Source organism: Arachis ipaensis, chromosome B10 (genome assembly GCF_000816755.2).
Source record: "Arachis ipaensis cultivar K30076 chromosome B10, Araip1.1, whole genome shotgun sequence".
Classification (NCBI taxonomy): Eukaryota; Viridiplantae; Streptophyta; class Magnoliopsida; order Fabales; family Fabaceae; genus Arachis; species Arachis ipaensis.
Window position 1 is genome coordinate 122751597 of NC_029794.2, and position 14135 is coordinate 122765731.

Genomic DNA, 14135 nt, shown 5'->3' on the forward strand with positions numbered 1-14135 from the left:
TATAGCCACTAAAATCTTTAACAAAAAATATTTTTTATGTATTTTTTAGTGGCAATAATAATAATTGCCACTATAATTTATAGTATTAGTGGTAAATATTTAATTGCCACAAAAACATAATTTAAATAAAACAAACAGCAGCCATTAAGCTATTGCCGCTAAAAGTTAGTCGCTAAAACTAATATTTCTTGTAGTATCATGATGATGTAATAAACAATTATTTAGATTTAGGAGGGGTTAATCTTTGAATTTGTGGGTGAAAGATAATTCATTTTTTAAATTGTTCCTAAAAAATTTTGTTGGTCATATTAATACTAAAAAATATGACCGTAAATAATTAAATTGATCTTTTATCAGTTAGATGATAACATATCACGGTAAATATTTCGTATTACGATGACATAAAAGGTTAATATAATAACATGTCACGAAATAATCTTTTATATTTTAACATGAAAAATGAATTTAAATATTAACTAAATTTATAAACGAGAGAAATTATGTTGTAATATATATATCATCTTTGCACAAAAATAATTATTTCTGCATAGTTGGAACAACATGACTGGCACCGGAATTTAATTTTGATATGGAACTATGAAATGTGTTAAACCGAGTTATGGGAAGGGGGTGCTGAACATGGATGTGGTGTCAGCCCCTAAAGGAAATCGGACCGTGCGACACTCATTGTGCAACACGGAGGGTCCGACTTGCTGCAAGGAACACGGAGGGTCCGTGTTGATGCATGATGGACACGCGGCGCTCATTCCTTGCTCCCCAGACGGTGCCCCACGTACCGAGTTGCTAGATGCAACAAATCTACCCCCACCATCCGAGTTTAACACATTCACCCTTCACTTTCAATACCCCAAAACTCCATTGCTATCTTCGTTTCTCTGCTGTTGGTGCATGGTGGAGAGCAAAGAAAAATGGCAAAAAGAAATAAAATTAAAGATGTTGATCGGTCTGAACTTCACATTATGCACTATCTCAGTTTGCCAGATTATGTAAGTTTGTTTAATTTTTTTTTTTAATTTTATAATTATAGTTATTATTATTAAAAATTTAGTTGTTAATATTATTGTTAGCATCTGAGCTTAGAAATATAGATAGAATGAGTAGGATTCATTTTAATTTTTTTCTTTAATTTTTTCACTATTTTTGTATAAAAATTGTTACTGTTAGTGGGTTAAATATTATTATTGTTAGTGTGTTAACGATGATGATGCTATATATATTCTTGTTCTTGCAGTAGAAAAAAAGAAACAAAAACTATCTCTGATTTACTAATTTTATTGAGATTTGATTTGAAAAGTATGTATATCTATGTATTATCTATGTATTTGTATCTATTAGTTAATGTTATTAATAAATAATTTTGGAAGTAGTAATTATTTATTTTAGTCAAATTAAGTCAAATAATTTATAAGAGATGATCGGTTTCAAGTAATATTTGTTGTTTAGTTAGTTGTGAAGATTTTGTTAATAAGTGTATGTAGTATAAAAATTATTGCTTTGCAGTAGTAAATTAGCAATAGTTTGTTAGTTGACTAATAACTTGTTATGTTTTTTGTAGAAATTAAGAATGTTGACCTGTGACCATCCAATTCTGCCGGATCGGTACAACGATTGGGTGGAGGACCATTTACGAGTCACTGGATTCTATCATGCATCTCAAATTGGTGTCGTACAAAATCAGAAAGCACTCGTGAATGCTCTAATAGAACGGTGGCACCCAAATACACATACGTTTCACCTTCCAATTGGTGAGTGTGCCGTAACTCTTGAAGACGTGGCTCTAATTCTTGGTCTCCCGATGGATGGTCTTCCAGTTACTGGGATGACAATGAGTAGTTTCTCAGCGTTGGAGGCAGAATGTTTGCTTCAATTTGGCGTGGCACCGCGTAAGTCGGAGTGTAGAGGATGCTGCATCAAACTGACTTGGCTTCGGGAACTAAAAGAAAATATTCAGTTGACTGATGAATTAAGTATACAGAGGTATGTGAAGTGCCATATTATGTTGCTCATCGGGACTATCTTGTTTGGGGATAAATCTGGAGCAGGTGTGCACTGGAAGTTTCTTCCCTTGCTTCGTGATTTTGCTAGTATTGGACACTATAGCTGGGGTTCGGCATGCCTAGCACACCTCTACAGGGGGTTATGCAGGGCATCTCGTTATAACTGTAAGGAAATAGATGGTCCAATAACACTTCTGCTCGGTTGGGCTTGGATCCGACTTCCATATCTATCCCCGCTCCCCAGAGAACCCCACAGTTTTCCACTAGCCAACAGGTAATGTTACGTTACAATCTACCCGTAGCATTATATTTAAAATTCAGTTTAGCTAATTGAATATATGATATTAGGTGGCGTAACTGGGAGCGTGGTGACCGAAGATATAGATATTTGAATCTAGCTCACTTTAGGAAGGCCTTTGATGAACTGCAGGAAGGCCACGTGTGTTTTAATTAAAGATTTATGACTTTCGGGCATTTTTATGAGGCATTTTTAATGTACAGAACAAGTTACTTAAGTCATACTTGCTTTTCATTTGTGGTGTCAACAAAAATAAATAAAAAATAATAATTTTTGCATTTTCAACCTATGAAAAATTGAAAATAAACCATAAAAATTTCGGTTTATTTTCATTTAAATGGGCTAAAAAAATCATGTAAATTTCATTTTTACAGTTGCAGCATGCAAAAACGCAACTAAATGTCTAAACTTGTAAAATTTTTGTAATCTAATTTATTTGGATAAATAATTTTTTTAAATTAAAAAAATCCATAAAATTTTACCATTAGAACCAAAATAAAATGACAGTTTAATTAAGGGAGAAAAATATAAGATGAATTAAGTTTTGAAATTGCACATTAAAGGGGCTAATTTATTTCACATTTTTCTTAATTGAAGATTAGAAACTAAGTCCAACAGAAGGAGAGTAATGCTACAGAACAAGTTACTTAAGTCATACTTACTTAACTCAGATGGACAACTAATGACAAACCATATATTGCCACATATATAATGTCATCTCAGAAAATGAATCTACTAATGATCTCAGTTGGCATTTGCACCACCCTGCTGATGGCATCTGCCACGACTGTGTCCCTCAGCTCCACATATCGTACATCGCCTAGGCCGACGTAACATTCGCGTGTCCATCTCATTCAAGAAGCGCGTCATTTTCGGCCGACCTTTCCCGACGCGTCTCAGGAACGGATTTGGGATGAACCGAGGTCCGTTGTAAGCAGGCCATGTAGTGGGGTTACCTAGTGGCCTAAACCTTGCTCGGTACACCCGCCTAACTTGGTCCATCTTATACACATCATGAACATACACTTGCCAATCCAGTCGCTGGTTGGCACAACATGCAAACACATGTCGACAGGGGATCCGGTCCACCTGAAACTCACCACAGTCACATCGAAGGCCACGTAGGTCTACTGCAAACTCCAGTCCACTTGGCATCTCACGCACCTCAAAGACCTCATTCTGCCGGTCAAAGCAACTAACCTGAATGTTTCCTGATGCAAGTTGGTTTGCATGCAACTTCGAGGTCACGACATTAGAAAACACATGGCCAGCATTAATCCGGGCTTCTGCTTTCGCTCTTTTTCGGGTAAACAACTCGTTCAGCCTGTAGAATGTTACCTTCACAAGGGCAGTCACGGGGAGATTGCGTGCGCCCTTCAAGACTGAATTGATGCATTCCACAAGATTTGTTGTCATATGACCCCATCGATATCCACCATCAAATGCCAACGCGTACTGTTCCCAGGGGATTCGGTTTAACCAGTCAGTGTAGGCTTCCCCCCGTTCTCGTAAACGTTGGTAACGCACCTCGTACTCCCACACCGTCCTCGAATATCCTGCAGGATGTAAAGAAATATTTAAAACAATAGCGGTGAAGATACGAATTGAATGGAAATCTGATACTAAATTAGTTAACTATTCTGAGTGTTACCTATGTTGACGACCAGTTTCTGCAAGTACGGCACCTTAAATTTTCTCAGAAAATTCGACTCTATATGCCTGATGCAAAACATATGAAAGGCTCTCGGAGGTGACCAAGCCCCATTACTCCTTTCCACAGCTGCATTTATGGATTCGTGACGGTCGGATATCAGTCCCACACCATCCCGAGTGACAACATGCTGACGAAGGTTACTCAGAAAAATGTGCCACGCATCTGAAGTCTCTCCCTCCACAATTGCAAACGCAATTGGTACGATATTGTTGTTACCATCCTGTGACACTGCCACTAGTAGACAACCCTTGTACTTTTCGTACAAGTGAGTCCCATCCACCTGGACAACTGGCTTACAATGTCTGAAAGCTCTAATGCAGGGGTAATAACTCCAAAAGACACGATGCAATACCCGAATATCAGTCACCAAGTCATCGCCTTGGTATGCAGGCATAGTCTCAAAATGAACAACAGCCGACGGCTTCTTGTGACACATTGCCTCAAACCATATAGGCAACGTTTTGTATGATGCCTCCCAACCTCCAAATATTTTTTCAACTGCCTTTTGCTTAGCCAACCATGCTTTTCGATAACTAACAGTGTAGTTGAACTTCGATTGCACCTCTGCTATAACTGATTTTACCTTTAAGGCGGGGTCAGCCTCAACCAACGGCTTAATTGCTTCTGCAATCGTAGTCGAATCCAGCTTTGAATGATCCTGAGAAATTGTGGCTCTGGTACATGTGTGACTGCCATTATACCTCCTTATAACCCAACAGTACTTCCGGCTGATCATGCTAACCCGGATAAGCCAATCACACCTAGACCCATACTGTGTACACTTCGCATAAAATGTCAACGGCTCAGACTCATACACCCGGTAATCTACGCTTCTTCGTATAGTATACTCTTTTATCGCTTTAATAACAGCTTCCCTTGAACTGAATTCCATCCCAACGGCAAATTCACCATCTGCAAGAAAAGGAATTTCTGCCACCAGGACAGCCATGCAACCAAATTAGAAAACACAAATATTTAAACATTCGAATATAAAGGTAACACAACTTTTTACTGCATCAATTATAATAAATCCCTACAAACTATTTATATTTAAATAATTTACTAACAAATACTTATTTGTATTCAACTAATCTACTAACAGATAGTAATTTTAATTTAACTAATTTAGTAGTTATATTTAATGAATTTACTAATAATTTCCTATTTATATTGACTTAATTTTAATTTAACTGTATTTAACTAATTTCACAAATTTTAATTTAACTCACTTACTTATATTGAGTTAATAACTTTCAACGTACCCAATTTTAACCAAACTGTACGTTCTAATTTATATTGAAGTAAATCAATATAAATTAATAAAAAATTCTAATCTTTCGTATAAATACTGAGAATTATGTACCTGCATTGGTATAATCCGGAAACTCCGAAACATGCATGGCTTCCAAATCCAATACTCGCATGAATGATGGCTCCTCAAACGGCACATCGTTTGCCAGTGCAGTTGCCACATCAGACACATCCGGAGCCATAGCTCCGTCACCTTGAACCTCATCTCCATCTGGACCAACAACTTCGTAGTTGCTTTCGAACTCTTCTTCACTGTCACTATTGTAATCCTCCCGTAGAATATTCCGATCGGCCTCAAATTGCTCAAACTCAACATACAACTCGATGAACGAGAGTTGACTCCGATGTTCAATATACATGGAAAACATATCTTGCATGCTCGCTTCGTCCGTTACATATTTGGTTTGAAACTGGACGAATCCACCAAACACTTGAATAGGATTTCTGTATAGAATACATGATATCCTTCTTGCCCTCTCAGAATGAATCTTCTCACAGATCACACCTTTGAGCTCCTCAAATGAGATTGTAAAAGGAATCACCAAATCTAACGGATTTTCACAAACAAATGTTACTCCTTCAGATGTTTGTAACAAAATCTGACCAAAATAATACATCTTCAATAACACTCTATCACTCATTTCTCTCAATCACATTAACAAACTGATAAACTTGAGTTTTGGATTTTTGGCTCCTTTACTAAACAAGTGACGAAACAGAGAAAGTAAAAACTAGGAGGACCGTTGAAGAAGGAGTCGAAGAAGATGAGAGAGTAGTTGTTCTGATCCACTTTTCACCAACTTTTATTTAAACTCCCAACCAAATCGGACCATGCGATTACCTTTTCTCAATTCAAAAAAATATTTAAAAATTGCATGTCGGACTCTCCGATTTCATAGCACAACACAAAAAAAAAACACACTACAAGCAACTCGGATGGTACGATTTTCATCAGCCAGATTTTCATCTTCTCTTCCTCCTCAAATTGGACCAACCGATTTGCTTGTCAAAATTTGAATTTCAAACAAATATTTAAAATTTGCATGTCGGACCCTCCGATTTCATAGCACAACACAAAAAAAAAACAGCACTACAAGCAACTCGGATGGTACGATTTTCATCAGCCAGATTTTCATCATCTCTTCCTCCTCAAATCGGACCAACCGATTTGCTTGTCAAAATTTGAAGTTCAAACAACTCGCACCATCTAAGTTGTTGGACCTGACATTAACAAAAAAGCTGCCCCACATATCTGTATTGCGCTTTCATGACTCCATATCCGGATATAACACACACAAAGCCTCCATATCAATAAAAATGAGCCGATTGGCACTGGGTGATTGAGAAACAAGTACACAAATTGAAATATTTGAAAAATAAAATTTAGAATATTAATTTTCTTTATATAAAAAAGAGTAAAGTATCATTTTTGTCCCCAGCGTTTGGGGTAAGTCCCAAAGTTATCCCTAACATTTCAATGGTCCTATTTAAGTCCCTAACGTTTCAAAATTGACTCAATGTTGTCTTACCGTTAGAGATCCATTAACAGAATTGACGACAGGTCAAAATTGAGACAATTTTGAAACATTGGAGACTTAAATAGGACGAAAACGTTGGGGGACAAAACCGACACATAGAAATAAATTTTAATTTTATCCTTTAATAATATCAATTTTTTACTGTACATAGTATTCAATTATTTTTTAATCACATCTAAGTAAATTACAATCAATCACATTACTTTCATTCTAAATAAATTAAATTTTCTTATAATTTTCCTCTTAAAGTAATGTCATTTTTTATAAATAAATAAATTTTACACTTTCATTCTAAATAAATAATTTAATGTGATTAGAATAAAAGTGTAAAATTATAAGTAATATAATTAAGTAATGAAAGTAAAATTACATTATTTAGAATGAAAGTATAAAATTTATTTATTTATAAAAAAAATTATATTACTTTAAGTGTAAAATTATAAAAAAATTATTTTATTTAGAATATAAGTGTAAAATTATAAAAAAAGATATAAGTAATGTGATTAAGTAATGAAAGTAAAATTACATTATTTAGAATGAAAATATAAAATTTATTTATTTATAAAAAAATTATATTACTTTAACAGTAAAATTATAAAAAAATTAATTTATTTAGAATGAAAGTAATGTGATTAACTGTAATTTACTTAGATGTGATTAAAAAAATAATTGAATACTATGTACAGTAAAAAATTGATATTATTGAAGGATAAAATTAAAATTTATTTTTATGTATCGTTTTTGTCCCCAACGTTTTCGTCCTGTTTAAGTCCCTAATGTTTTAAAATTGTCTCAATTTTGTCCCGCCGTCAATTCTGTTAATGGATCCCTAACAGCAGGATAACATTGAGTCAATTTGGAAACGTTAGGGACTTAAATAGGACGATTGAAATGTTAGGAACAACTTTAGAACTTACCCCAAACGTTAGGGACAAAAACGATACTGTACTCTATAAAAAACAATTTTATCATATTTTAACATGATAATAAACATAGTCATAACTATTTATATAAGTTGCAACCATTGAATTTGTTTTTTAACCATTCAAATCCTGCACTTTAAACACGTTTAGTAATGCTTTTCTACTCATGTGTAAATTAAAATTAATTATCAAATTAAATTAATTTTTTTTACCATAAATTAAAATATTCGAACTAAGAGTGACTATATCATATGGATTTTTTTAATTTAAATAAATGGAGATCTAATTCGAACCATTTGAAGATACTTTCTAATTATGTGTAAATGGTAGGGGTGTAAATTACCGAACCGGACCGAAAATTATCGCAGAACCGAACCGAATTTTACAACAACCGATTAGAAAACCGAAAAAATCGGTTTTTTTTTGGTTTTTTCGAAATAAACCGATCGGTTCGGTTCGGATTTCGGTTGATTCGGCAGAAACCGAACCGAACCGGACCGAACCGAATAATGAGGGTTCAATGGTGTGTTTTTACTAAGTTGCCCTTTAACCTAGGTATAAAAGGGCAACTTCACACACAGCCCTAGCCTTCTTCCTCTCTTTTACGCGAACGGCGAATCCGGAGCCCTAGCTTTCTTCCTCTGTTCTTCTCTTCCACGACCACGGTTCTAAAAATTCCATGGTAATATATAAGTATACAAGACATACATCACGAATTTTACATCCATGAGTAACAACAAATTATTAAATTGCAATATTTAAATATTTATTTGAATATAGGTAGGTGGACTAATGTTACATTAATTGTAACAGTATGCAGCTAGCCACTAGTTTTGTTTTTCAGCATGTACAACATTGTGGTGTTCTTCTATTGTGCTTAACTTAGCACATGTACAATGGCCATATAGACACGCACCTTATTATTGTTTTGCAAATTTTTTTTCTTCAACTGGTTTTGCTAGAAGCCAGTTAAGATGTGCTTCCAAAAAACCTGCTTATTTTTAGACTTTTTAGAAACATAAACAAATTACTCAAAAAAATAGTTAATTTTGGGGGAATTCCTTTTTTATTCTAGAAGCATAAAGAAAGGAACCCAATATTTTTTTGAAATATTTTCCACATACAAGAACTTTTCTCGTACAAGTCATAGAAGTCATTTGTTATCACCCGCATATGTTTTTTTGGGCCGTTACTGCAAGTTCTTCGTTATTTTTTTCTCTCATTATCATCGTCACCAATACCTCCTCTTCCTCCTCCTCCTCCTCCTTCTCTTTTCATCGGAATTTCTTCTCCTCCTTCCTTTTCTTCTTTCTCCTCCATCATCAGTTATCTCGTTGTTGAAGATAATGAATAATTCAAGTTCAGATTGTCAATTGAACCAAAACAAAATTGATTATTATTTTGAATCCAATCAAGTAGCTGGCATGTGGTTCGATTTTAGTTAATTTTTTCGTTAATAGTTTATGATTCTATAGGTGAATAATGTTTCATTGTTGATGGTTTGAATTGAATGTAATGTAAAAGTTATGCATTAAAGAAATATTTTCTGTATTTGCAGCAAATTTGGGTGTAACACGAATATATTTGGGTGTATTTTTAAGAATTTTCGGTGTATGTGTGATGATAAGTTCTGCATAATTAAAAACTTTTCCTCTTCCTCCTCCTCATCTTTTACTGCTTCTTCTTCTTTTTTTTTTCATCATTATCACCATCATCTTCTTTTTTTTCTTATTCATCTTTTTCTTTTGAGTAAAAGATAAATAGATCCCTGACCTTTTAAAACGTAGACATTTTCGTCCCTCAAGATTGGAAAATACATTTCGATCCCCCACGTTTTAAAACGGCGGACAATTATATCCTTCCGTCCGTTTTGGGCAAAAAACGGCAACGGAACCAGCTGACATGGAGGGGCAGTGAATGACGTGGCCGTTACAGTTGCTGAGGTGGATTGAGACGAAATTTTAGTGGACAATTATACCCTTTCTTTCTTTTTCTCTCAGAAACATTTCATCAAACACCATGTCAGCTCCACTACCACTAACCCTTTTCCTCTTCTGCATTATCATCTTCTTCTTCCATTGCTGCATGTGCAATGACTCATCATCAACAACAACCCTTCAAACCCTTAAGCCCATCCTCCCAAACAAAAGCCCAGACCCAGGCCCATCTCATCCATCAATAGCAACAATCCCTGCATTCCCTGAACAATCTGATGTCAAAGGTTGCCCCTTGACACTCTCAGATGAACTCTTTGACGGTATAAAGAATGCTTGTGGAGGCGGTGGTGGTGGTGGTTCTGACATGGAGCTCCACCGCACACGGTGCTGCCCTGTTCTTGCATCATGGTTATACTCTGCATATTCTTCCATTGCATTAACCCATAGCCATACCCACACATCATCATCATCATCATCATATGAGATGCCATTGTTATCAGATGACTCAGAAACATGTGTGAATGATTTAGAGAATGCACTGAAAGTGAGAGGGATTCAGCTGAAAAGACCCAATGAGACATATGATGTTGTGTTCTGCTTCTGTGGGATAAGGCTTCACCCTCTGAGTTGCCCAGATGCATTTTCAGTTAATGAAAATGGTGAACTTGTTGGGATAAAACTGTGAGAAGGTTAGAGAAGAATTGCATCAGTAGAACCAACAATGTCAATGGCTTCCCTGGTCTTGGTGGCTACTCCAAGTGCTTGAACACACTCTACAAGGTCAGTTTTCTATTAATCTTTTCCCAAAATAGATAAAAAAAAGAAATTTTTTGTTTTGATTTGGGGTTGTTTGATTCGTTATTTTGACTTAGAATTTGATGGATCTTTGTTGAATATGATGAATTTGAGTTTATTTTATTGATGTTGATCTTCTTCATGGTTTGGTGATTTAGTAAAGTTGTATTTATTTTATCTTTCTATTTGAGAGTTTGGTTGCTCTCTAAGTTATCTTGCAATGTCACCATCCTTCACGCGCCTTTGGAGTTTGTGCGCTTCACAGAAGTCATAAGAACCAATTGAAGCCAAAGTTCTTGAAAAGGGTTGCAAGGAGATGAGGGCTAGTGGCCTATTACTGAAGTTTCTTGAGGCAATTCTCAAAGCTGGAAACCGGATGAATGCCGAAACTTCTAGGGGAAATGCACAAGGTTTCAACCTAAGTGCTCTTAGGAAGCTTCCTGATGTAAAAAGCATTGATGGGAAGACTAGTTTGCTACACTTCATTGTAGAGCAGGTGGCTCAGTCAGAAGGAAGAAGATAAGCTATGAATCAAAAGCATAACATTCCCAAAATCAACGGTGATATAAGCAACTCCAATGAAAACAATAATAGCCTTGTGCAACATGAGACAGAGAAAGAGTATCTAATGCTTGGTTTACAAGTGTTATTGGGAGGTATAAAGGATGAGTTATCTGAAGTAAAGAAAGCAGCAATAATTGATCATCAGAATTTCATTAGGATGTTATAGATTCTCAATGCTCGTGTTAGTGAAATTTGAGAGATTGTAACCAAATGTTGTGGCGAGAACAATGAGAGAGGTGGATTTGTTAAGGAAATGAAAGGGTTTGTAGAGGAATGTGAGGAGGAGCTTAAAGTTGTGAAAGATGAACACCTTAGGATCATGGAGCTTGTGAAGAAAACCAATGAGTATTATTTAGGAGGTAGAGGAGGATCAAACCCCTTTGAACTGTTTCTTATTGTGAGAGATCTTGTGCATGAAGAACCCCCTCACTCATCATAGACGATCGCACAAGCAGCGGCCATGACTTCCACCTTGCGTTTGGATGAAATAGGGCTCACCGGTAGAAACGGTGTCGTTTGGCACTTCAGGGACGAATTTGTCCACTAAAATTTCGTCCCAATCCACCTCAGCAACTGTAACGGCCACGTCATTCACTGCCCCTCCATGTCAGCTGGCTCCGTTGCCGTTTTTTGCCCAAAACGGACGGAAGGATATAATTGTCCGCCGTTTTAAAACGTGGGGGATCGAAATGTATTTTCCAATCTTGAGAGACGAAAATGTCCGCGTTTTAAAAGGTCAAGGACCTATTTGTCTTTTACTCTTTTCTTTTTGTTTTACCTTCTCAAGTTTCTTCTTGTTTTACTCTCTCACTAACACTACCTCTTCCTCCTCCTCTTATTCCTCCTTATTTTTTTTATTGGAATTTCTTCTCCTCCATCATGAGTTATCTTGTTATTGAAGATAATGAATAATTCAAGTTCAGATTGTCAATTGAACCAGAACGAAATTTATTATTTTGAATCCAATCAAGTGGCTGATGAGGTGTGGTTTGATTCTAGTTAATGTTTTCGTTAGTAGTTTATGATTCTGTAGTTGAATAATGTTGTTTTTGTTTGTGAAAATTATTGTTCATCGTTGATGGTTTGAATTGAATGTAATGTAAAAGTTCTGCATTAAAGAAAATATTTTTCTGTATTTGGGTGTAACACGAAGATATTTGGATATATTTTCGGTATATGTGTGATGATAAGTTCTGCATAATTCAAAACTCTTCTTCTCTCTCCTCGTCATCTTCTGTTGCTTCTTTCTCATCATCATCTTTTTCTTATTAATCTTTTTTTCTTGTTTTTTCTTCTCAATTTTCTTCTTGTTTTACTCTTTTAACAAGAATAAAAACAAAAAAAATCAAACAAAGAAGAAGAAACACATAATGGTATAAAATTACTTGGAAGATGATGAACTTACATTCGTTCAACTAAAAGAAAGAAAGAAATAAGAAAAAAAAGAAGAACAAAAAAATGCAGCATTGGAGGAAACATTTTTCTATATTTACAGTAAATTTAGGTGTAACACAAAAATATTTGGGTGTATTTTCGGTGTATGTGTACTGATAAGTTCTACATAATTCAAAACTCTTCCTCTTCCTCCTCCTCGTCTTCTACTGCTTCTTCTTCTTCATCTTCTTATTTCATATTCTCATAATTCTTCTTGGGAGGAAAAAATCAAACAAAGAAGAAAAAAATACATAATGTTGTAAAATTATTAGAAAGAGAAGGAGGAAAAAATACAGCAACAATAATAGTAATAAAAAAACGACAATGAAGATGAAACACGCGAAGAACTATACCTTAATTTTATTTGTGGGTTTAAATTTTTATTAAAATTTAACTATGTTGTATTTGTGGGTTAAAAATTTTTCAATTTTAACTCTAATTGTATCCATAAATTTTTCACATGATCTTATCTGCAACAAAATATTTTTTTTAATCAAACACAATATCTAATCATTTTATATTTCATAAACATATTAATAAAATAAAAAATATAAAATTAAGTCCCTATTAAAATTAAAAGCAACAAAATCATAATAAAATTTTATTAAAATTACAAAAAAAAAAAGATATAATTTCTTTCTCTACCAACTTCATTATATACGTATAATTTTTTAATAACATACTTTAATTTATTTCGGAATCGAGCTGATCGGGTAGGACTACCCGCTGCTCAATCCACTATGCTCAACTTGACGCGCTATAAATCAGGTTATCGACTATACCAGAATAGATAAGGTCGGATTAGATACTTATTTATAAGATTAGTATTACCAGCCCTAACTAAGCCAAGAGGGCTAAGGTGGGTTTGATAATAATACAAGGATTTAATTAATTTGTATTATAACGACATATATTAAGGTAACCATTAGTAAAATTTTTGAATTTATTTATTTTAATAAATGAATAATAAAATATATTAAAAAATTAAATTTTAATTTTTTTATACAAATTTTTTTAATTTAAAATCCTAAGGTCCTTCTGACACATATTAGTTAAATCCATAATATAATGCATGATCTGAAATTTATTGGTAATCGATTGTGAATAATTTATGCAATAAAAATTAAGAATTTTTGATGAGGTATCTTTAGTAGGAGACTTATTCATAATGATGTAATAAATAACAATTCATAATTAGGGAGTTAATCCTCAAATTCACCGATGAAAAATAATTCATTCTTAAAATTTGTATCTGAAAAATTTTGATAGTTATATTAATTTTTGTATACAATTATAAATCAAATTAATATTTTTGTTATTAATGATGATGATGATGTAATAGGTTAATATATCACAAATTAATTAGTTGTATTTTAATGTGACATAACATGTTAACTAATTGTTTTGTGATATATAATATTAATTGGTTATATTATTATAGCACATGCGACACTTAACGTAACACATTATCTTCTAATGAGCTATATTGTTATGTCAAGTAATATTTAATATGATACAACATTATCTAACTGATAAAATGATCAATTTATTTTATAATTGTATTTTTAAAATTATTTTTTGAACAATTTAAAAGTTGATTTTT

The 14135-nt window shown here is 34.0% G+C and overlaps 2 protein-coding genes and 1 pseudogene across 2 annotated transcripts; 2 read left to right on the plus strand and 1 right to left on the minus strand.

The window, feature by feature from the left end:
- LOC107621119 (serine/threonine-protein phosphatase 7 long form homolog) lies at positions 930-2472 on the plus strand. The gene is made up of 3 exons (XM_016323157.1): positions 930-1007; positions 1577-2292; positions 2367-2472. Exons 1-3 carry the CDS (start codon positions 930-932, stop codon positions 2470-2472), a joined length of 900 nt encoding a protein of 299 aa, XP_016178643.1.
- On the minus strand, positions 3061-5982 carry LOC107621118. The gene is made up of 5 exons (XM_016323156.1): positions 5474-5982; positions 5380-5393; positions 4569-4960; positions 3968-4451; positions 3061-3872 (listed from the first exon to the last, which is right to left on the minus strand). Exons 1-5 carry the CDS (start codon positions 5980-5982, stop codon positions 3061-3063), a joined length of 2211 nt encoding a protein of 736 aa, XP_016178642.1.
- Positions 9787-10683, plus strand: LOC107622002 (annotated as a pseudogene).